The sequence below is a fragment of the Leucoraja erinacea genome, chromosome 4 (genome assembly GCF_028641065.1).
Source record: "Leucoraja erinacea ecotype New England chromosome 4, Leri_hhj_1, whole genome shotgun sequence".
Taxonomy (NCBI): Eukaryota; Metazoa; Chordata; class Chondrichthyes; order Rajiformes; family Rajidae; genus Leucoraja; species Leucoraja erinaceus.
In genome coordinates this window covers 98343104-98368524 of record NC_073380.1, presented here as the reverse complement: position 1 = coordinate 98368524, position 25421 = coordinate 98343104, and the positions used below count along the sequence as shown (strand labels likewise).

Here is a 25421-nt window from a genome sequence, read left to right as displayed (position 1 = left end):
AAGAAATCTCACAAAGAAGCCTAAAGGGATTTAACCCCATCGTAGGTCGAGGAGCAGCTGTAGTATTGCCTAATCGTTTACAATGATAGAAAAGTAAGGAAAACAAGGCTTAAATGCATGGAAGAGCTGATTGTCTTCTTCAAATGACTCGTCGATCAATGTTCAAGACGTCGCACAAGAACTACTTCAAAATCACACTTTGCTTCTCTTGAATAACCTCTGCTTCCTTCCATGGAGCCAATTTGCTACCCATCCAACTATCTCTCCTTGGATCCCATGCAATCTAATCTTCCAATGCAACCTACCATGTGGAACCTTGTTACTCCAGCTTTTTGTCTATCTTCGATTTAAACCAGCATCTGCAGTTCCTTCCGGCACTGGCCTAGTACACCAAAGGTTGGATTTTTTAGTTTGGATAGGATTAATATTTCATATGCAGTCAACTCAATAGTCGTGAATGTGGGTAACAAAAAACACCCAGAAAAATAGCTCTGCAATTACAGCTTTTAAATACAGCACTAAAAATTTCAGATAAAGCAGTAAGAAATCAAGCCTACTGTCTACAAAGGTAAACACCAAGATGTCTTTATATAAAAAAAGATGTTTTATCAACGCAAGTGTACGCGTTTGAAAATACCACGAGCAGAACATGTAGGCCAGCTTGGATTCTTATCTGATTTTTGTAATTGTTTTACATTTATCCAATTCAATCAACAAGAATAATCATAAGAGGAACTTAACTTTTCAGTTAGCATGGCCTTTCAGATAATGTTTTGTACAGCAATAATTTAAAATGAGCAGTAGATTTGCCGATTTCTGTTCTTTAACAAGTCTTGGTATATTTTGCTCAATTAACAAAGAACCAAAATGAAGCTATATAATTTTATTGGAAATCAATAACAGGGACAATAGATCATATAAAGTTTGCTGCAATTTTACATTTATTAAACTACAGAATGAAGCACATATTTTACACATCCTAAACATTTTACACATCAAATCTTTCAGGTTATTCTGTTAAAATGGGTAAATGAAAACCTCAAGACATCTATAACAAGAATATCTGTATAAAAAATGTGTATATGTAAACTGTTTAAGCAGGGAACCCTGTGAAAGGTTTCCACCTCTTCCAAGTCATCCATTTTGTTGCATATTTTATTGTTGGTTTGTGGGGGGAGGGAGAGGGAGGGGGGGGGGGAGAAAGTAAAAAGTTACATCAACTCACAGGCTTCATTTCAGATGGTTAAAATGTTAATTTTTTCCACATGACCACTTGTAGTTATTCTAGCCGATTTCTGCCTGGTCCCGATTAACTATTTCAAGTGTTCAAGTTAAAATTTTAACAAAAATTAAGAAAGCAGGCTTGTTCCACTGGTTTCCTTCCATGTTGGAATGTCAACCAGACATGCGACTGAACAGAACTGCAATTCCATAACTTAAACACTGATGCCAGACAAACTAGTAGCTGGAAAACCACCATCCCGGCTGAACTGAAAACAAGAAGGCACACACGAGTTCTTCACAGATGTTTCCAAGGTTAAACCAACTTCCTGCATCCAACACCTGAGACAAGAGAAAATCCATCAAAGATGAACATATTAAAAAAAAAAGTACACTTATCTGCTGAATTTCAGCATGGTGATTAGTTATTAATGCTGTGGCTTATCTTTATGATAATTTAACAAGTCTATTTTGAGTTACTCACCAATCGCTTGTTGACATCACACAGTAAATGGGCAACTTCTGGAACTCATTAAAAGTAGACTGCTTTAATGTATATGCTCCCATGTTTTCAAAGATGACCCAATCACCGACACTTAATTCTGGTAGAAGACAATGCTCCACAACCTGATCAAGCCCATCACAGGATGGTCCCCACAGGCTACTGGCAAATACTGGCTCTCCTGAAATAGGTTTCTATTAGAGAAAAGGGTATATCAGAATGATTTTTCAGCTACAATGAATTATCCCATATTTATCCAGAAAGCATGCTTGACATAACTTAAACCAAGAGTATCTGCAAAAATAATCTTGTATGCTAAATGAGTGTGCTAAATGAATAGCAGCCTTCCAGTATTTTTACTTCAAAGAGGTCTTGCATTCCGAGGCTGCCAGTACTCTCATTATATCAACCTGCTTCAAGGTCACAATTTATATTATAGCTACCCGTACTTATATTTTATACTTATGTTTATATTTAATGTAAATGTTTCATTGTATTTTACAATTTTTTTTTTTTTTTTAAACTGATTTTCATCATAAAATCATTAACCCACCTTGTGAAGAATTGGAATAGCATTCACAGTTCCGTACAGATTGTTAACAAAAGATCCATAAACACCATCACTGATGTAATACATGAAGAATGGTTCATCATTCATGGACGAAACTAAGGGATGAAGAAATTATGATTAATATTCTGCAGTCAATTTTATTAATTCGTGTTTAGTATAATAAAACCGTCACTGAAGACTGTAGGTCAATAGTTTTGAACACTATCTTTCCAAAGAAGTCAAATTCAATCCAGATTGACAGGATGACTGTCCAATAGTTTGCAACTTTACAAAGGATAAGGTTTAAAAGGAAAGTTTAGAAAATGTTTTCAGGATTTAAAGAGTATTAAGAAGAATTGTTACAGAAAACATAAATAGTGCGTGAATTCAAAAAGTGTTAACTCTGAGAGCCTTACTTCAAAAACCACAAATAAACAATGAGAGAGGGGAAAAAACAGGATGAGGCCAGGAAGGACTTCTTTCAGACTGATGAATGCCAGGGACTATCTTTTTGGCGGTGAATGGGGCATAAATCATTTGAGATCAGTAAAGGCATTTAAGAAATTGTAGTCTTAATCGTAGAATTAAGAAACAGGGGTTAAATTAGGTGATTGGCCTCCTTAAATCTTTTGAAGTTTTTAAAATGGGTTCAATGTGCTCCCTTGAGTGTCAAAAGTCTGCAGGTGGAAAAAAATCAAACAAATGCGAATCCTCTCTTTGAGAACCTTCAACGGACTGAAAATACAGGCAGTGGTGTAACTGGGAGTGAATTATTGAAGACAAGAGTACACATTTAGGTTGATGGTAAATGTACACTTTTGATGAAAAATAGAATTCTGCTCAAAACCTAATGCTACATTCAATCTATATTTTATGTTAATCAAGGTTGGCTTAGCTTTTTCTAACATATCAAACCAAACATATATAAAATAAACTAATTATTAGACACTGGTGTCAACCACTGGGATAGCATTACAGACATCTTCGGAATATGTTGTATAATTATCGTTTGAATTAATAAATGGAGCAAATTACATATTGTTCAACTAACAATGACAGCCAGTGGAAATATTTGTGATTACCTTCTGACTCATCCTGTGAATCTCTTGCAAGGGCCTTCTTGGCTACTATGTTAACTGCTAGAGTGAATGCCGAATTCACATAGTAGCTACCGGGTTCAGCAATAATTTTAATACCATTTTCGGAGGGAAAGTAAATCTCAAGGAGTGGAGTAATGGCATCAAAAAGCTATCAATGGAGAAAAATAAATAATGAAAACACAATCACTTGCAAATTATATTAATACGTAGGCTAGCTTAATAATGCTCTAAAAATAGTCATTACATAGAAACATAGAAAATAGGTGCAGGAGTAGGCCATTCGGCCCTTCGATATGATCATCCAACTCAGTATCCCGTACCTTCTCTCCATACCCCCTGATCCCTTTAGCCACAAGGGCCACATCTAACTCCCTCTTAAATATAGCCAATGAACTCAACTACCCTCTGTGGCAGAGAATTCCAGAGATTCACCACTCTCTGTGTGAAAAATGTTTTTCTCCTCTCGGTCCTAAAGGATTTCCCCTCTATGCTGTGGCCCCTTGTCCTGGACTTCCCCAACATCGGGAACAATCTTCCTGCATCTAGCCTGTCCAACCCCTTAAGAATTTTGTAAGTTTCTATAAGATCCCCCCTTAATCGCCTAAATTCTAGCGAGTACAAGCCGAGTTTATCCAGTCTTTCTTCATATGAAAGTCCTGACATCCCAGGAATCAGTCTGGTGAACCTTCTCTGCACTCCCTCTATGGCAAGAATGTCCTTCCTCAGATTTGGAGGCCAAAACTGTACGCAATATTTCAGGTGTGGTCACACCAAGACCCTGTACAACTGCAGTAGAACCTCCCTGCTCCTATACTCAAATCCTTTTGCTATCGATGCTAACATACCATTTGCTTTCTTCTCTGCCTGCTGTACCTACATGCCTACTTTCAATGACTGGTGTACCATGACACCCAGGTCTCGTTGCATCTCTCCTTTTCATAATCGGCCACCATTTAGATAATAGTCTGCTTTCCTGTTTTTGCCACAAAAGTGGATAACCTCACATTTATCCACATAATACTGTATCTGCCATGCATTTGCCCACTCACCCAGCCTATCCAAGTCACCTTGCAGTCTCCTAGCATCCTCCTCACAGCTAACACTGCCCCCCAGCTTCATGTCATCCGCAAACTTGGAGATGTTGCATTCAATTCCCTCGTCCAGATCATTAATATATATTGTAAATAGCTGGGTTCCCAGCACTGAGCCTTGCGGTACCCCGCTAGTCACTGCCTGCCATTCTGAAAAGGACCCGTTTACTCCTACTCTTTGCTTCCTGTTTGACAGCCAGTTCTCTATCCACATCAATACTGAACCCCCAATACCGTGTGGTTTAAGTTTGTATACTAATCTCTTATGTGGGACCTTGTCGAAAGCCTTCTGAAAGTCCAGATACAGGTGCACAACCTTTTATCCGGAGTTCCGGAAACCGAAAAGCTCCGAAAACTGGACATTTTTTCCAGGATGTCGGCTGCACACCAAAGCTCGCGTTTGGCGCCAAACTTGACCTGAAACGACCCACGGTCAACCCAGGTCTGTACTACTGTAGCGGCTGCCTCCTCCCCGGAGACCGGGGAGACACTTAAACATCTGTAAATCATTGCTTAAATGTTAGTCAGTTAGTTTGGAGGGCTTTTATGTGGGGGGGGGGGGGGGGGGGGGGGGGGGGGGATGAAGGGGGGAAACTTTAATTCTTAGTCCCCTACCTGGTCGGAGAGGCAGGGAGCGGGCAATGCCTTACTGGGTCGCCGTGCAGTAAGGTCCGGAGCGCTGTGGCCGCCGACTCCCAACATCGCGGAGCTGGGGCTGCGGGCGGCGCCGGTTGTAGCTCCGACCCCGGCAACTCTACCCCTGGCTGCGCGGCGCTCCAAATCCAGTGGGGCCCGCGGCTGGACGCCCGCAGCCCCAGCTCCGTGATGTTGTGAGTCGGCGGCCACAGCACTCCGGAGCTTACCGCACAGCAACCCAGTAAGGCATTGCCTGCTCCCCGCTGGTATCCCAGCGCTGCGACACCGCCGACTCCCAACATCGCGGAGCTGGGGCTGCCGGCTGGATTTGGAGCGCCGCGCAGCCAGGGGTAGAGTTGCCGGGGTCGGAGCTACAACCGGCGCCGACCGCGGCCGGACGCCCGCAGCCCCAGCTCCGCGATGTTGGGAGTCGGCGGCCACAGCGCTCCGGAGCTTTGCCCGCTTGCCGCCTCTCCGACCAGGTAGGGGACTAAGAATTAAAGTTTCCCCCTTCACCCCCCCCCCACCGCATAAAATCCCTCCAAAATAACTGACTAACATTTAAGCAATGATTTACAATGATTCCCCGGTCTCCGGGGAGGAGGCAGCCGCTCCAGACTTTTCACGCGCTACCTACCTAATCTACGCTAAAAATCTTCCATTCGGAAATCCGAAAAATTCCGAAATCCGAGAAGTGTCTGGTTCCAAGGCTTTCGGATAAAAGGTTGTGCGCCTGTATAACACATCCACTGGTTCTCCCCTATCCACTCTACTAGTTACATCCTCGAAAAATTCTATAAGATTCGCCAGACATGATTTACCTTTCGTAAATCCATGCTGACTTTGTCCAATGATTTCACCACTTTCCAAATGTGCTGCTATCCCATCTTTAATAACTGACTCTAGCAGTTTCCCCACTACCGATGTTAGACTAACTGGTCTGTAATTCCCAGTTTTCTCTCTCCCTCCCTTTTTAAAAAGTGGGGTTACATTAGCTACCCTCCAATCCTCAGGAACTACTCCAGAATCTAAAGAGTTTTGAAAAGTTATTACTAATGCATCCACTATTTCTGGAGCTACCTCCTCAAGTACTCTGGGATGCTACTTCCTTAAGTAATCTGGCCCTGGGGATTTATCGGCCTTTAATCCATTCAATTTACCCAACACCACTTCCCAGCTAACCTGGATTTCACTCAGTTCCTCCATCTCATTTGACCCGCGGTCCCCTGCTATTTCCGGCCGATTATTTATGTCTTCCTTAGTGAAGACGGAACCAAAGTAGTTATTCAATTGGTCCACCATGTCCTTGTTCCCCATGATCAATTCACCCGTTTCTGACTGCAAGGGAACTACATTTGCTTTATCTAATCTTTTCTCTTCACATATCTATAAAAACCTTTGCAGTCAGTTTTTATGTTTCCTGCGAGTTTTCTTTCATAATCTATTTTCCCTTTCCTAATTAAGTCCTTTGTCCTCCTCGGCTGGTCTCTGAATTTCTCCCAGTCCTCTGGTAGGCTGCTTTTTCTGGCTAATTTGTACGCTTCATCTTTTGCTTTGATAAATAAACTTTAAGAACAAACCTATCGCTATTATTTGCGCATCATGAAATTATTACAATTCATTTTACATGCAAGGTTTGATATTATATAACATTATACATGCAGGAAATGTTTGCTATTATATAACATTATACATGCAGGACATTTTATCCCAAATTTGGAATGTTAAAACAAAGATCCTCCATACCTTTTCAAGCTGCAATTCACCATCTGTTCCAGAAAACCCACCTCCAATGTCCAGCAGATTCATGTCAAAACCAAGCTCTTTCTGTAACAGAAAAGATGAGGAATCAGGAAGTTAATCAATTTCCCTTTAAAACAATATTAATTTGTAAATTGCATTTTCTTGAAAATGATATGAAAATATAAAATACAAATATAAAATCACAGTGGATTACCTTAAAAATTTGAACAAAATCAATACAAACTAAACCTAAAGGCAAGGATAAGTTGAATTGTTCGGCAGTTCCAATGGTCATAACCTGGAAATATGTTCCAATCTGACTCTTCAGAGCAGAGAAGCAGGAATCATACATCACATGCTACCATGGTCACTATATTTTTAATGTTTTGTATCAAATTGGATTCAATTTTTGATATATTGAATTGATATATATACGTTGAAAGCCAAATAGATGACCCATAAGGCATCAATTTACAATGACCATATTTTGTAATGCAATGGCAATCATTTATTGAGCAGCACCCTCTGCTGTTTAAATTCTGCACTGTGAACAGCATACTTCAAATTGTGTATTGTCAAGATAGCTTATGTCAAAAAAATGCACAATTAAACAGGATACTTACAGCCATATCAAAGACACATCGAGCATCAGCTAATGCATGCAGATAAGTCTCTATATTGCTGTTTGAACTTGAAACATAAAACCTGTTGAAAATTAAAAAAGATTGAATTTGCTGACATTGTTCTAATCATTCACTCATTTTTGCAAGCCTGTCATCAATTAGATATTACAGTGAATAAGCTAGATATCTCATGTAGATACCTAGATATTTTTTAGCCTAAATATATATATATAACACTTTTAATAAAATTAAACACGTTAAATTATTAAAATGCCCTGGTTAACTTGAACTCTCTTTACAGATATCACCACTGTCCTATCCACTCGTCTCCTATCCTCTGCAACTAAAAACTTGTTTTCACGCTTTCCCAGTAATGACAAACGGTCATTATGAAAACATCCTTATGATAATTCTCAATACACGACCTCAGCTCCTCACTAGTCCCACTAAATACTATGCAGCCAAATACTGCTCTAACTCCATTTAAAAGTTTGCAGATGAACCACCGTAGTGGGCCAGATCTCAAACAATGAAGCAATGTAATACAAGAAGGTAAAAAGAGCTGAGTAAGAGATCAAGACAACCACTCCCTCAATGTCAACAAGACGAAGGAACTAGTTATTGACCTGATATGAGGTGGTTTACTCATCCCAGTCAGGATCAACGGTGCTGAAGTAGAGATAGTTGAGGGCTTCAACTTTTTAAATATCACCCACAATTTGTCCTGGACCAACCACATTGAAGGCACAGCCAAGAAGGCATTTTGCCATGTCTCCTATAACTCTTTCCAACTTCCACAGATGTACCACATGTCGGGATGCATGACAGTTCAGTTTGAGAATAGCTCTGAACAAAACTATAAGAAATTGCAGTTGTGGAAACAGCTCAAAATAGTCTCCCCATGTCCCAATCGACTCCATCTACACTTTACACTGCCTTGGGAAAGTAGCCTTGAAAGTAATCTAGGTTACACCAATCATTCCTCCTTCTCCCCTCTCCCCTCTCCCATCTGACAAAAGGTACAAAAGCTTAAAAGCATGTACCGCCAGATTCAGACAAAATGTGTAGGAAGGAACTGCAGATGCTGGTTTACACCAAAGATAGACACAAAATGCTGGAGTAACTCAGTGGGACAGACAGCATCTCTGGAGAGAAGGAATGGACGGCGTTTTGGGTTGAGACCCTTCTTCAGACACAGTCAGGGGAGAGAAGAGATATGGAGGGTACGAAGGTATGAAAAGGACAGATCAAAGGAAATGTACAATGGTTTAATTATGGCTGAGGGGAAGTTGACAACAAGGCATACAAACAGTAAAACTAATCAGTAGGACAGAGAAACGTCGAGTATTAGGGTGGGAGGGGGACAGCAAGGGTTACTTGAAGTTGGAGAAATCAATATTCATACTGCTGGGTTGTAAGTTGCCCACACGAAATAAGAGGTGCGTTCCTCCAGATTCAGAAAGAGTATTGTAAAATGAGTGCAGGATAGTTTTGTGCAGCTATATATAGAGGGTACCTACTAGAGGAGGGGCAGTGCTGGACCTCCTGTTAGGAAATGAGACAGGACAGGTGGCGGAGGTATGCGTTGGGGAGCACTTCGGGTCCAGTGATCACAATACCATTAGTTTCAATATAATTATGGAGAGGGTCAGAACTGGACCTAGGGTTGAGATGTTTGATTGGAGAAAGGCTAACTTTGATGCGATGCGAGATGATTTAAAAGGAGTGAACTGGGACATTGTGTTTTATGGGAAAGATGTAGAAGAGAAATGGAGGACATTTAAAGGGGAAATTATAAGAGTACAGAATCTTTATGTTCCTGTTCGGTTGAAAGGAAACAGTAAAAATTGGAAAGAGCCCTGGTTTTCAAGGGAAATTGGACATCATGTTCGGAAAAAGAGGGAGATCTACAATAATTATAGGCAGCATGAAGTAAATGAGGTGCTTGAGGAGTATAAGGAATGTAAAAAGAATCTTAAGAAAGAAATTAGAAAAGCTAAAAGAAGATATGAGGTTGCTTTGGCAAGTAAGGTGAAGTAAATCCAAAGGATTTCTACAGCTATTTTAATAACAAAAGGATAACGAGGGATAAAATTGGGCCATTGGAGAGACAGAGTGGACAGCTATCTGCAGAGCCAAAAGAGATGGGGGAGATATTGAACAATTTTTTTTCTTCGGTATTCACCAAGGAGAAGGATATTGAACTATGTGAGGTAAGGGAAACTAGTAGAGTAGCTATGGCTACTACGAGGTTCAAAGTAAAAGAAGTACTGACACTTTTGAAAAATATAAAAGTGGATAAGTCTCCAGGTCCTGACAGGATATTCCCTAGGACATTGAGGGAAGTTAGTGTAGAAATAGCCGGGGCTATGACAGAAATATTTCAAATGTCATTAGAAACGGGAATAGTCCCCGAGGATTGGCGTACTGCGCATGTTGTTCCATTGTTTAAAAAGGGTTCTAAGAGTAAACCTAGCAATTATAGACCTGTTAGTTTGACTTCAGTGGTGGGCAAATTAATGGAAAAGATACTTAGAGATAATATATATAAGCATCTGGATAAACAGGGTCTGATTAGGAACAGTCAACATGGATTTGTGCCTGGAAGGTCATGTTTGACTAATCTTATTGAATTTTTTGAAGAAGTTACTAGGGAAATTGACGAGGGTAAAGCAGTGGATGTTGTCTATATGGACTTTAGTAAGGCCTTTGACAAGGTTCCTCATGGAAGGTTGGTTAAGAAGGTTCAACTGTTGGGTATAAATGCAGGAGTAGCAAGATGGATTCAACAGTGGCTGAATGGGAGAAGCCAGAGGGTAATGGTGGATGGCTGTTTATCGGGTTGGAGGCAGGTGACTAGTGGGGTGCCTCAGTTGTTGTTTGTCATGTACATCAATGACCTGGATGAAGGTGTGGTGAATTGGATTAGTAAGTATGCAGATGATACCAAGATAGGGGGTGTTGTGGATAATGAAGAGGATTTCCAAAGTCTACAGAGTGATTTAGGCCATTTGGAAAAATGGGCTGAAAGATGGCAGATGGAGTTTAATGCTGATAAATGTGAGGTGCTACACCTTGGCAGGACAAATCAAAATAGGACGTACATGGTAAATGGTAGGGAATTGAAGAACACGGTTGAACAGAGGGATCTGGGTATAACCTTGCATAGTTCCTTGAAGGTGGAATCTCATATAGATAGGGTGGTAAAGAAAGCTTTTGGTATGCTAGCCTTTATAAATCAGAGCATTGAGTATAGAAGCTGGGATGTAATGTTAAAATTGTACAAGGCATTGGTGAGACCAAATCTGGAGTATGGTGTACAATTTTGGTCGCCCAATTATAGGAAGGATGTCAACAAAATAGAGAGAGTACAGAGGAGATTTACTAGAATGTTGCCTGGGTTTCAACAACTAAGTTACAGAGATAGGTTGAATAAGTTAGGTCTTTATTCTCTGGAGCGCAGAAGGTTAAGGGGGGACGATAGAGGTCTTTAAAATGATGAGAGGGGTAGATAGAGTTGATGTGGACAAGCTTTTTCCTTTGAGAATAGTGAAGATTCAAACGAGAGGACATGACTTCAGAATTAAGGGACAGAAGTTTAGGGGTAATATGAGGGGGAACTTCTTTACTCAGATAGTGGTAGCGGTGTGGAATGAGCTTCCAGTGGAAGTGGTGGAGGCAGGTTCATTGGTATCATTTAAAAATAAATTGGATAGGCATATGGATGAGAAGGGAATGGAGGGTTATGGTGTTGAGTGCAGGCAGGTGGGACTAAGGGAAAAAAAGTTGTTCGGCACGGACTTGTAGGGCCGAGATGGCCTGTTTCCGTGCTGTAATTGTTATATGGTTATATGATTAGTATCTTCCCCACTATTCAGATTACTTGACAGTCCCCTCATAAATTAAGATAGTAGTCTCTATTTTCAAACCTACCTCATTGCCACCTTTGTACTTTGTTAATCTGCACTCTCTTCCAAACTGTAATGCTATAATGTCATAGCACAAAATTCTGCACTGACATTTTTCTCTTTCCATTAGATTTGACTGGTGTATGATTTGATTGCACTTAATGTATGAATTGATTGGATAGCAACTTAAGTTTGTCATGGTATTGTGGCACATATTATAATAAAAAAAACGAATAACACCAATACTAGACTCCATTGGATAACAAAAATAAGGAAGCTTTCCATCACCAATGCCACTTGCAGTAAGACTGCAATAACGTACAGTGGTCACTCCTTCACCTTCAGTCCAAGTTTCATTCTAAGCACATAATCTGCAGAATATTAACATTATAGATCTTGGCTCACTGCAAACTGGCTATATTCCAGATCACTGGTGATCCTAGACACAATTCCTACCAACTATCAACGCCATACATCGGCCCATAATCACAATTATTGACATCTTACTGCATGCCAGTACAAAACATCAAATACAATTATCTAAAGTGCTGAAGGAACTGCAGATGCTGGTTTAAACTGAAGATAGGCCCTTCTTCAGTCCTCAACCCGAAATGTACCCATTCCTTCTCTCTAGAGATGCTGCCCATTTAGTGTCTATCTACAATTATTTAAAGTGTGAATAACAAGGATGATGTGCACATCTCTATTATTGCAATGTTATAACTCAAGCTGCACGAGGAAATTTAATTTGAATGTATTTTCAGGTGTTCACCAATTTTTTTTTAAATATTCTCATTGTCAAGCCAAGACTTTTCTTTCTCCAAACACAATCATTTTACCCTGTTACCAAAACAAGAATGTTTTTAAATGCCATTTATCACATCAAGACCACAATTTTCAATGACACTGCTGTACCAGGCACCAAGTAAACACATGAGCTATGCCCCTCCTCCTCTCCCCCCCCTTCCCCCACCCACTCCTTAGAACAATTATTTAGTATATCCCAGTCTCAGTTACATTGCTATCTTTGAACTCTCATTTCCAAATTCATGCTTTAACTTTTTTTTTTTAAATGGCAAGGATGATCAGACCGAAAAGGGGGAAATAATACATTTTTATACTAATGATGCAGTTTCAATTAGAGGAAAAGCAAAACCTTCCAAATTGAAAACTGCATAACATAGCTCTGCACAAATGTATCCATTCATTCCCTTCCCCACTCTGTACACTTAGAACATTCATACTCTTGGCACAGGAAAAATAACTTGCAACGGTTGGTCAAAAAGAAGAAGATGCATGGGACAGGTATAGGCAACTGAGATCAAGTGCATCCCTGGAGGAGTTTCAGGAACTGAAAAAGGAGATCAGAGGGGCAAAAAGGGGCCAGGAGATAGCTCTGGGGGGTAGCATTAAGGAAAATCCCAAAAGATTTTATAAATACACTAGACCAAGGGGGACCCGTTGGGTCCTGTCCCATCAACGCGCGGTTGCAGGGGGAGGTGGGGGGGGGCTGCAGCGTCACACACACATGAACCACCCTCTACACACACACAGGGGGGAGGGAGGGCGAGAGAGGAGGGGGGCGAGAGAGGAGGGGGGGCGAGAGAGGAGGGGGGGGAGAGAGGAGGAGTGGGGGAGAGAGGCAGGGGACCGGCCAATCATGGCTTACGAGAGGGGAAGCCTACCCACCAGCGTGAGACGATCGGGCCGGGGAGACGGAGAGGTGGTCATCCCCGGCGACGGTAGAGGGGAGAGAGGGAGGGAGGAGAGGGGGTGAAAAGAGGGGGGGGGGGGGGAGGTGGAGGGGAGCCGGGCGAGTTAGTGGGCTGCGAAAAGCGGAGAGAACTGGCCTGACTCTGGAAACCCGCAGCTGCAGTGAGCGCGCTGGGGAGTGGCATGGCTTCACAAGCTGCACCGGCCGCGAGGAGAGAGAAAGTTCTTCAGCGCGCATGAGCGCCTGTGACCTCGCAATCTGCAGAACTTTCTCGTTCTTTCTGCGCCTTTTGAAGAAACGGTCGTGGGGAAAGAGGTGGGGGCAGAGGAGGAAGGGAGCGGGGAGCGTAACTGGCTGCGCATTGAAAATCTGCGCAGCTGGTCATGAGCAGCAAAGGCATTGGGACATCAGCAGCTGGCCAGAGACTATTTTTAAAAAGAACGTCAGTTTGGTGATGAATTTTAGTAAATATCTCGGGAAATAATTGACCAAATTTACAGAGGAATGGATTTCTAAAATCATAAGGTAAATATCGACTGAAATATGTAAAAAGTTCCCCGTTATTTGTGTAAGATTTAAAAAAGGTCAGATTGGTCAACAATTTTAATTAAAAAGTCTGGGAAATAATTGTCCAAATTTAGAGGAGTGGATTTCTAAAATCATAAGGAAAATATCTACTGAAATATGTAAAAATGCCCCTTTTCGGCGTCTGGTTTTCGAGGAGATGCGTTTCACAGGTGAAATGACACACACACACACACACAGTTTTAAATTATACTAGACCAAGTGCAGACCCGGTGGGTCTGTTCCCCCGTGTGTTTGTGTTTGGGGGGGGGGGGGGGGGGGGGGGGGCAGCATCACACACACTAACTGACCCCTTGATATTATATTGATAATTTGCTCCCATAACCGCCCTATTCACTGACGCATAGCCCCCAACTCGCAGGCGCGTCTAGAGGGGGGGGGGGGGGGGGGGTAGAGCGTGAGGGCAGAGAGAGAATAGGGAGAGCCAGAGAGAGGCAGAAACAGAAGGGCAGGAGACAGAGGGGAGAGGTGGAGGGGGAGGAGAGGGAGAGTGGGTGGAGATATGAGAGAGAGATTGGGAGGGGAAAAGAGGGGGGCTGAGGGTGGGGGGGGGGGGAAGGAGGGAGAAGGAGTGGGAAGGGGAGAGGTGGGGGGGGGGGAAAGGTGGTAGGAGAGGGGGTGGAGGGAAGGGGATAGGGGAGTGGTGGAGGGGGAAGGGGGTTTAAGGGAGAGGAAGGGGAGAGAGAGGGCGGGGAGGAAGAGAGAGGGGGAGAGATGAGATAGAGAGAGGAGATAGAGAGAGTGAGAGAGGGGAAGAGAGGAGAGGGGCAGCAGCCCGAGCGTGAGGCTCGGAGCAATCTGAGGGCGGTCAAAAGCAGCTGGGGGGGGACCAGTCGATCGTGGCTTCCGCCAGCGTGACAAAGCCGGGCCGGGGGGCAGACGATCGTGTATAGGATCTTTGGTAGGGAGCAGAGGGAGAGAGGAAGGAAGGAGAGGGGAGGAGGTGAAATGTAGGTCCCTTGCAGGTGAATTGATCATGGGGAACAAAGACATGGCAGACCAATTGAATAACTACTTTGGTTCTGTCTTCTCTAAGGAAGACATAAATAATCTGCCGGAAATAGCAGGGGACCGGGGGTCAAATGAGATGGGGGAACTGAGTGAAATCCAGGTTAGCCGGGAAGTGGTGTTAGGTAAATTGAATGGATTAAAGGACGATAAATCCCCAGGGCCGGATAGGCTGCATCCCAGAGTACTTAAGGAAGTGGCCGCAGAAATAATGGATGCATTAGTGATAATTTTTCAAAACTCTTTAGATTCTGGAGTAGTTCCTGAGGATTGGAGGGTAGCTAATGTAACCGCACTTTTTAAAAAGAGAGGGCGAGAGAAAACGGGGAATTACAGGCCAGTTAGTCTAACATTGGTAGTGTGGGAAACTGTTATAGAGTCAGTTATTAAAGATGTGATAGCAGCACATTTGGAAAGTGGTGAAATCATAGGGCAAAGTCAACATGGATTTATGAAAGGTAAATCATGTCTGACGAATCTTATAGAATTTTTCGAGGATGTAACTAGTAGAGTGGATAACGGAGAACAAGTGGATGTGTTATATCTGGACTTTCAAAAAGCTTTCGACAAGGTCCCACATAAGAGATTAGTATACAAAATTAAAGCACACGGTATTGGGGGTTCAGTGTTCATGTGGATAGAGAACTGGCTGGCAGACAGGAAGCAAAGATTAGTAAACAGGTCCTTTTCACAATGGCAGACAGTGACTAGTGGGGTATCGCAAGGCTCAGTGCTGGGACCCCAGCTATTTACAATATATATTAATGATTTGGATGAGGGAATTGAATGCAACATCTCCAAGTTCACGGATGACACGAAGCTGGGGGGCAGCGTTAGCTGTGAGGAGGATGCTAGGGGGCTGCAAGGTGACTTCGATAGGTTGGGTGAGTGGGCAAATGCATGGCTGATGCAGTATAATGTTGATAAATGTGAGGTTATCCACTTTGGTGGCAAAAACAGGAAAGTAGACTATTATCTGAATGATTAGGAAAAGGGGAGATGCAACGAGACCTGGGCGTCATGGAACACCAGTCATTGAAAGTAGGCATGCAGGTGCAGCAGGCAGTGAAGAATCAAGTGAATCAAATTGGCAGGGGTGCTGAGGAAGAGGATTTCTTGGAATACATGCGGGATAGTTATCTAATCAACATGTAGAGGAACCAACGAGAGAGCAGGCTATTTTAGACTGGGTATTGAGTAATGAGGAAGGGTTAGTTAGCAATCTTGTTGTACGTGCCCCCTTGGGCAAGAGTGACTATAATATGGTTGAGTTCTTCATTAGGGTGGAGAGTGACATTGGTTCTGAACTTAAAGAAAGGTAACTTTGAGGGTATGAGACGTGAATTGGCCAAGATTGACTGGCAATTAATTCTAAAAGGGTTGATGGTGGATATGCAATGGAAGACATTTAAAGAGTGCATGGATGAACTACAAAAATTGTTCATCCCAGTTTGGCAAAAGAATAAATCAGGGAAGGTAGTACATCCGTGGATAACAAGGGAAATCAGGGATAGTATCAAAGCGAAGGATGATGCGTACAAATTAGCCAGAAAAAGCAGCATACCGGAGGACTGGGAGAAATTCAGAGACCAGCAGAGGAGGACAAAGGGCTTAATTAGGAAAGGAAAAATAGATTATGAAAGAAAACTGGCAGGGAACATAAAAACTGACTGCAAAAGTTTTTATAGATATGTGAAAAGAAAGAGATTAGTTAAAACAAATGTAGGTCCCTTGCAGTCAGAAACAGGTGAGTTGATCATGGGGAACAAGGATATGGCGGACCAATTGAATAACTACTTTGGTTCCGTCTTCACTAAGGAAGACATAAATAATTTGCCGGAAATAGCAGGGGACCGCGGGTCAAAGGAGTTGGAGGAATTGAGTGAAATCCAGGTTAGCCGGGAAGTGGTGTTGGGTAAATTGAATGGATTAAAGGCCGATAAATCTCCAGGGCCAGATAGGCTGCATCCCAGAGTACATAAGGAAGTAGCTCCAGAAATAGTGGATGTATTAGTAATAATCTTTCAAAACTCTTTAGATTCTGGAGTAGTTCCTGAGGATTGGCGGGTAGCAAACGTAACCCCACTTTTTAAAAAGGGAGGGAGAGAGAAAACGGGGAATTACAGACCAGTTAGTCTAACATTGGTAGTGGGGAAACTGCTAGAGTCAGTTATTAAAGATGGGATAGCAGCACATTTGAAAAGTGGTGAAATCATTGGACAAAGTCAGCATGGATTTACGAAAGGTAAATCATGTCTGACGAATCTTATAGAATTTTTTGAGGATGTAACTAGTAGCGTGAATAGGGGAGAACCAGTGGATGTGGTGTATCTGGACTTCCAGAAGGCTTTTGACAAGGTCCCACATAAGAGATTAGTATACAAACTTAAAGCACACGGCATTGGGGGTTCAGTATTGATGTGGAGAGAGAACTGGCTGGCAAACAGGAAGCAAAGAGTAGGAGTAAACGGGTCCTTTTCACAATGGCAGGCAGTGACAAGTGGGGTACCGCAAGTCTCAGTGCTGGGACCCCAGCTATTTACAATATATATTAATGATCTGGATGAGGGAATTGAAGGCAATATCTCCAAGTTTGCGGATGACACTAAGCTGGGGGGCAGTGTTAGCTGTGAGGAGCATGCTAGGAGACTGCAAGGTGACTTGGATAGGCTGGGTGAGTGGGCAAATGTTTGGCAGATGCAGTATAATGTGGATAAATGTGAGGTTATCCATTTTGGTGGCAAAAACGGGAAAGCAGACTATTATCTAAATGGTGGCCGATTGGGAAAAGGGGAGATGCAGCGAGACCTGGGTGTCATGGTACACCAGTCATTGAAGGTAGGCATGCAGGTGCAGCAGGCAGTAAAGAAAGCGAATGGTACGTTAGCTTTCATTGCAAAAGGATTGAGTATAGGAGCAGGGAGGTTCTACTGCAATTGTACAGGGTCTTGGTGAGACCACACCTGGAGTATTGCGTACAGTTTTGGTCTTCAAATCTGAGGAAGGACATTATTGCCATAGAGGGAGTGCAGAGAAGGTTCACCAGACTGATTACTGGGATGTCAGGACTGTCTTATGAAGAAAGACTGGATAGACTTGGTTTCTACTCTCTAGAATTTAGGCGATTGAGAGGGGATCTTATAGAAACTTACAAAATTCTTAAGGGGTTGGACAGGCTAGATGCAGGAAGATTGTTCACGATGTTGGGGAAGTCCAGGACAAGGGGTCACAGCTTAAGGATAAGGGGGAAATCCTTTAAAACGGAGATGAGGAGAACTTTTTTTTCACACAGAGAGTGGTGAATCTCTGGAACTCTCTGCCACAGAGGGTAGTTGAGGCCAGTTCATTGGCTATATTTAAGAGGGAGTTAGATGTGGCCCTTGTGGCTAAGGGGATCAGGGGGGTATGGAGAGAAGGCAGGTACGGGATACTGAGTTGGATGATCAGCCATGATCATATTGAATGGCGGTGCAGGCTCTAAGGGCCGAATGGCCTACTCCTGCACCTAATTTCTATGTTTTCTAAGAAAGCAAATGTTATTAGAGAGAAGGTTCACCAGACTGATTCCTGGGATGTCTGGACTTTCATATGAAGAAAGACTGGATAGACTCGGCTTGTACTCGCTAGAATTTAGAAGATTGAGGGGGGATCTTATAGAAACTTACAAAATTCTTAAGGGTTTGGACAGGCTAGATGCAGGAAGATTGTTCCCGATGTTGGGGAAGTCCAGAACGAGGGGTCACAGTTTAAGGATGAGGGGGAAATCTTTTCGGACCGAGATGAGAAAAACATTTTTCACACAGAGAGTGGTGAATCTCTGGAATTTACTGGCACAGAAGGTAGTTGAGGCCAGTTCGTTGGCTATATTTAAGAGGGAGTTAGATGTGGCACTTGTGGCTAAAGGGATCAGGGGGTATGGAGAGAAGGCAGGTACAGGATACTGAGTTGGTTGATCAGCCATGATCATATTGAATGGCGGTGCAGGCTCGAAGGGCCTAATTTCTATGTTTCTATAAGAAGAGGAGCCGGGCTGCCAAAGGAAGAGGGAGAGAAGCAGCTTCTGACTCTGGAAACCCACAGCTGGAATGAGCGCTCAGGGCTTCACGAGCTGCGCCAACAGTGATGAGAAAACTCAGCGCGTGATCCTGTAGCTGAACGGAGCTGTATGAGGAGAACTTGTGAGGAGTAGATTCAGCACGTGAGGAGTCGTTGCCCGGAGATCCGTAGAACAAAGAAGCTATAGCGGAACGGAGCTGTAGAATGTTTGTTCTGCAGAACTTTCTCGATCTCTCTGCGCCTTTAATCCACAGCGGCGGGGGGGGGGGGGGCCAGGACGCAGGTGGGCCTGGATTGGTCGGCATGTGGGCATTGTGATGTCAGCAGCTGGTGAGTGCTGTTTATATATTTAAAAAATTGAGTTTTGTGATACATTTTATTCAAAATCTGGGGAAATAATTTACCTAGAAGTGGATTTCTGAACATAAGTTAAATCCCTACCGAAATTGTAAAAATGTCTGCGTTTTTGCGTCTGGTTTTCGAGAAGATACGTTTTGCATGTAAAATAACACACACGCATAGTTTTAATAGATATATGATATAATATATGATAGAGGAGGAAAAGGGTAACTAGAGAGAGTGGGACCTCTCAGGAAACAAATCGGTCACCTCTGTGTGGAGCCACCCAAGACGGGCTAGGTCCTCAATGAGTATTTCTCCTCTGTATTTATCGAGAAGACAAGGTTCACGAGATTGATCCCTGGGATGGCGGGACTGTCCTATGAGGAAAGATTGAAAAGACTAGGCTTGTATTCACTGGAGTTTAGAAGGATGAGGGGGAATCATATAGAAACATATAAAATTATAAAAGGTCTGGAGAAGCTAGATGCAGGAAAAATGTTCCCAATGTTGGGCCAGTCCAGAACCAGGGGCCACAGTCTTAGAATAAAGGGGAGGTCATTTAAGACTGAGGTGAGAAAAAACGTTTTCACCCAGAGAGTTGTGAATTTATGGAATTCCCTGCCACAGAGGGCAGTGGAGGCCGTCACTGAATGGATTTAAGAGAGAGTTAGATAGAGCTCTAGGGGCTAGTAAAGTCAAGGGATATGGGGAGAAGGCAGGCACGGGTTATTGATAGGGGACGATCAGCCACGATCACAATGCTGGCTCGAATGGCAGAAGAGCCTCCTCCTGCACCTATGTTCTATGTTTCTAAACTTGAATATTTGATTTTCAATGATAACATAGCACATGGTTTAGTTTCATGACGTCTCAGGATTGGATACAATGGAAAACTAAAAACACACTCACCTTACACCAATCACCTGAATCCCTAGTTCTTTGGCAGTTTCCAAAAGCTGCCTGCAGTTCTTCAACGTAGCTCCAAACTTCATACCAATCACATTTTCTTCATTTGAATCAGCAGTTGCAATGTCTACCAAGAGCCTAAGAGAAGAGGAAGATGATTGGGGCACAGTTGGTTTACATCATCATATGTGTAGCTTGAAGACTGTCAGAAGTATGAAGATTATGTTGGCAGAAGCTTCCACTTTCAAGGTCTGAATCTGAACCTAAATAAAAACAAATCCTGCGCAGGAGAGAAAACTGATGATTAGGGCCTAGATGTGTTGCTACACGTAAAAGGACATGGAGGAGAAAAAAAAATGTAGTAAGCCAAGACTCAATTGTTTCATCAAAAGAGTTGACTGGACACTGTAACAAAAGAATTTAAGAACAATAAGCCAATCAAGTCTAATTCTATCCTCAAACAGCAAAATCCTTGCTCAGTATACTATTGTATCTAATTACCAAATCAAGCACTTGTTAGTTACATTATTGATCTATCTATCCACATCATCGCACCTAATATTACAATTATTCTCAGCTACTCGACTAAGATGGCAATATAATAAGTCATTAGTATCTCAAAGTTTGGGCATGTGGGGAAGTAGTCCATTCCTATTAGTTGCCCATATTCCTGACAGAAGGCTAGAACAAGTAGTGCCAGTCAAACTGAAATCAGTAATGTTCCACCAATGCTAAGGTGTGGGTTTGACATGAGGAATGAATGCCAACTTTGAAGATACCTGTCCTCCAGTACCTTGTCTGTGGAATTTCATCTCAGCACAAGCTTGGGAAAAATACTCTTTCTAGCCCTTTTTGTCATTTGGTTTATGCTTTGAATGTTATAGTCAAAATTTGGCAGATACTTTCACTATTATAAACCTTTTCAATCCACCAAAATGCATTTTAGTAGATGCAGTATTATGGAGCAACCCACTATTCAATTCTAGTATTGTAGCAAATCAGCTACAAACAGGCTACAGTCATACAGAAGTGTCAAAGACATGCAATGAAACTGGCACATCTGTACAGTACAGGCATTTTAATGTAGGCCGAGCATCAACTTTACAATCAATTTCTTTCTAGGGAATATATTTAACTTTTACTTCATTTTCATGGGGATGAACATTATCAAATGAAGCTAGTTTTGGAAAATATGTCTTCTGCTCCACTTGTTTTATATTCAAAAAGCTGCTGACATCTCTGGCACCAGAGACTGGAGTTCAGCAAGTACTATACAGGGTTAGTCATGTTTCCTGTATTATGCCACCTGACATATGATTTTTACTTCTTGTAACCACCAATATGTAAAATTGGTAACTGCTCTGCAGCAAGTTAAGGCAATATTTTGGGTGGTATAGTAGCCAACAAGTTAATTTATATCTAATTCAAGACTTTGCATGGACCATTGTTTTAGCTTTATTTTGTGAAAATTAACAGCCAATATTTGTACAAGGTTTAAATATTTCAAACCAAGGAACTTGTTTAAATATATGACAATTATTTATAGCTGGAGCAGTTTCAATCTCCCACTGAAATTTGTCTCCGTTCCAATTTCCCTCCAGGGATGATTTATCGTATCATATATCAACGTGATTAGGGTTTAAAAAAATAACACTTTAGCCTGGATTTCATGTCTTTTACCAATAATAGAAAGGTCCACGGTACTCTATAAAAACCTGAAATGATCCAATTCAAAAACAGCCCGCTGAAAAGGCAAAGTTTAAGCATTTATTTAAAGTGAAAACTCAATGTTCATATATAGAATGCTCACAAAAATCTAGAAAATATCTACAAAAAATGTTCAAGCTTAGTGAATGTTGAACGTCTTGGATATGTAAAGCATTATTTGATAACCTTAAATACTTTACTGTATATAATAGTTTTGGAGGCAAGATAAAGGTGACTTCAGGTGACACAGCTCCTAAACGAAAGGGAGTTCATTTGTGTCTGTATTCAAAGCCACAGAAATATTTGAAAGAATATATTAACAATTTTTATTTAAAAATCTGGCAGTTTAATTGCTAACTTGTCAAGTTTTTGAACAGTTAATGCTACAAGTATATGAAGGAAAAATAATATTCTATTAACAATGTGCTACTGAATATTTTGGTTTTGGTTAGCTTTACACACTTACTTGGCACTGGGATGGTTACGTGCAATTTTCAGAAGTTCAGCCTCGTTATCGCAACTCATGATATTTATTCCCTTTTTGGCGGCATACTTAATCTGGGAAATCTGCTTGCATGGGTTTATGTAGATAATATTGTCAGATGTAACACCCAAGCTTTGCACAAGTGTTATTTCATTCTGTGTGAGAAAATATACATGATCAGACTAGAGCATTATTATTTATTAGTAATTTACATGATTTTAATTGTAATTTAATTTACATTTTTAAAGAAAATTTCAAAACTATGAAATAAAAACAAGATAATGTGAATTCAAACTATAGCAACAATCACCTTATTTGCGCAGGCAAAACCAGTTCCAAGAGCTGCCAGAACTTCAATTACAGATTGACTGCTGTTACACTTGACAGAGTAAAATGGTTTCACATGCGTCATCACGTTCTGCCATCGAATGTTCTTCTTCATAACATTCCCAAGATCAGCAACAAAAAAAGCATTCCTTTCTGTCTGCTAAAATTGATTACAAAAATATTAGTTTCAAGATGAACTCTATGCTAATGTGGCTTCAGTTATTTACAACAAAATTTCAGCGGACATTTTTCAGAGCAATAGCTGTAAACTAAAATATAATGCCACCATGCCTGATTGGCTAATTTACTGGAGAAGTCCAGCCATAAGCATGATGATCATAACCAAATTCGTTTCCCAAACCGTGTTGAAATAGTTGGTTTATGCAAACTAATTGAATCCTATCCATTGAACACTCTTAAAATGAGGGTGTGAATGCCAAATTATAACAGAATACCAGATAAATTGTCTCCTGGAAGCAACTATGATCACCAAACTTAATAGAGAATAAAGGAGAAATTTACATACAACTTTTAAATGGGCAGTCAGTTACATTTATTTTGGATAGAATGCTGCCACTTGATAGTAATGCCACTTGGCACTGGTGCAAATCAGACATGGAGACCAGGATGTCTAAATCAGGGTGTTATCAATTTTCTGCCTGTTAAGAATGCACCAAGAATAACATATCTATGCACTTATCTTACAATCAGAGAGAAAATGTAAGTTGGAACAACAGAGGAAGTTTAAAATCTCTTCAATAAAGTCTAATATTTTAAAATAGTCCCACTGAACATAAATTGGGATAATATATCCTTAAGTACCGTGAACGAACAAAAAGATTTCTGGAGTTTAAAAAAAAAAAAATTCTGCCCAAATCCACTTTTCAATAAATGCCAACATGCATGTGTTAACATAATAAGACTAATTTACATTAATATCCTCTTGTCAGTCAAAAACTATTCTTAAAACAAGTTAATCATTTATCGTGATAGAAATGTCTGGATTTTGAGACAGAGGCAATGCCAGTTTTACTGCATCCACATCTGAATACGAGTCAATAAACACGGTTGATTAAAAGACTCGTGTTCAGATGAGGCGTCTTCACATTATGGAAAATAGCATGAGGGGGTTTTTGGGGAAAGCAACCATCCATCAACCCCCCACCCTTGGAACGTAGTGGCGGCGGCGCCTGTACCATTTTTCATGGGATTGTCTCCTCAGAAATGCAGTGGAACAAATCAGAACGTATCGAATATTATGGCATTGTTCTGAAACAGGCGTAACGTTTCAACAACATTTGCACAACACAGAATAAAAAGGATTTAAATGGTTCTTTTACTGATCTTCATATTTTTTATTTTAATCAAAGCATCATTTTTCTAAGAGAGCTGGGGTGGGTTTGATTGTACAGGTGCACAAACTTTTATCCGAAAGCCTTGGGACCAGACACTTTTCGTAATTCGGAATTTTTCGGCTTTCGGAATGGAAGATGTTTAGCGTAGATTTTAACAGCTGGCTCAGTGGTAGAGTGCTCGGCTCATATCCGCAAGGTCGTGAGTTTGAGCCTCGATCCCGGCAGTTACTCGATCGCGAGTTTGAGTCTTCAATGTAGTTTTTTCTTGCAGAATAGGAGAGAATAGGGAGGGTTAGGACGGGATCATTCTCTGCGAGATGATCTTAGTGCGGGAGACAAGTGTAGGAGAGGTGTACTGACTGTGTGGGCAGAACTTCGGAAGTGATTGCCCACCATTCTCAAAAGCCGCTGTGTCTCCGTCCCTCCCCCTTCAGATCCATCCTGTACTGACCCCTCCCCCCTCCATTTATCCTGCACCGTTCCCCCATCCATCCTGTAGTGATCTCCCCATTAATTTTTTATTGTTCCCCTCATTCATCCTGTACTGATCCCCCCCATTCATCATACACTGATCCCCCATCCTGTAGCGACCCCCCCCAATCCATCCTGTAGTGATCCTCCCCATTCATCCTGTACTGAGCCCCTCATTCATTGTACTGATTCCTCCCATTCATCCTGCACTGATCCCCCATCCACCCTGTAGTGATCCCCCCCCACCCAGCCATCCTGTAGTGACACCCCCATTCATCCTGCATAGACCCTCCAATCCACACGGTACTGAACCCCCACATTCATCCTGTACTGATCCCCTCATTCATCCTGCGCTGACCCCCCCCCCATCCATCCTGTACTGATCCTCCCCATCAAGAAGAATGGGGGGAAGAATGGGGGGAGCAATCTAAAGAAGGGTCTCAACCCAAAACATTGCCTATTTCCTTCGCCCCATGGATGCTGCCACACCCGCTGAGTTTCTCCAGCATTTTTGTCTACCCCCAATTCATCCTGTACTGAGCCTCCCATTCATCCTGTACTGATCCATTCATCATGTACTGATCACCCCCCCCCCACGCATCCCGTACGGATCGAGGACCCACCCGGAGGGCCGGTAAGTAGACTGGCTGCGGGAGGGGGAGACGGGAAGAGTGCACGTTCTCGACAGTTGGAGGCCTCTGGGTGCCGCTCCCAGAGGCAGAGCACATGGACTGCACATGGGCTACAGCGGTGGAGCAGCAGTGGAGCAGTGGCCGACACTGCAACGTCGCCAGGTCAACAGACCTTCATGGTCAGATCAAGATCCTTGCACCTACAACAACTGGGACTTGAAAATAGCGCCAAACTGGCAATGCTGTATACTGTATTACTGCTATACACTTGTACTGTATCTGAGATGCCTATCTAATATGTATCTAATTGCTTATGTATAGTGATACTTGCAGTGAACTGTATACAAAAATGAATTTCACTGTGCCTCGGTACATGTGACAAATAAAGTTCCATACCTTACCACCCACATTATTGTGACTTTTTTTTTGTGGCAGTATATAAAGTTCCCAAGTTTCAAAA

The 25421-nt window shown here is 42.0% G+C and overlaps 1 protein-coding gene across 3 annotated transcripts in view; it reads right to left on the bottom strand.

The window, feature by feature from the left end:
• Positions 1–918: 918 nt before the first annotated feature.
• The window catches only part of azin1b (antizyme inhibitor 1b), a 65424-nt gene continuing 40921 nt past the window's right edge, over positions 919–25421 (bottom strand). For 2 of the 3 annotated variants that reach the window (XM_055634839.1, XM_055634838.1), the window contains 9 exons: positions 22487–22663; positions 22159–22331; positions 19989–20123; positions 7467–7548; positions 6847–6927; positions 3356–3521; positions 2277–2389; positions 1706–1917; positions 919–1563 (listed from right to left, as the gene is read on the bottom strand). In XM_055634839.1, coding sequence (XP_055490814.1) covers positions 1437–1563; positions 1706–1917; positions 2277–2389; positions 3356–3521; positions 6847–6927; positions 7467–7548; positions 19989–20123; positions 22159–22331; positions 22487–22663 — 1266 coding nt within the window. In that variant the 3' untranslated portion in view covers positions 919–1436. The remainder of the gene's footprint in view (positions 1564–1705; positions 1918–2276; positions 2390–3355; positions 3522–6846; positions 6928–7466; positions 7549–19988; positions 20124–22158; positions 22332–22486; positions 22664–25421) is intronic. The other variant, XM_055634840.1, reaches the window with a different exon arrangement.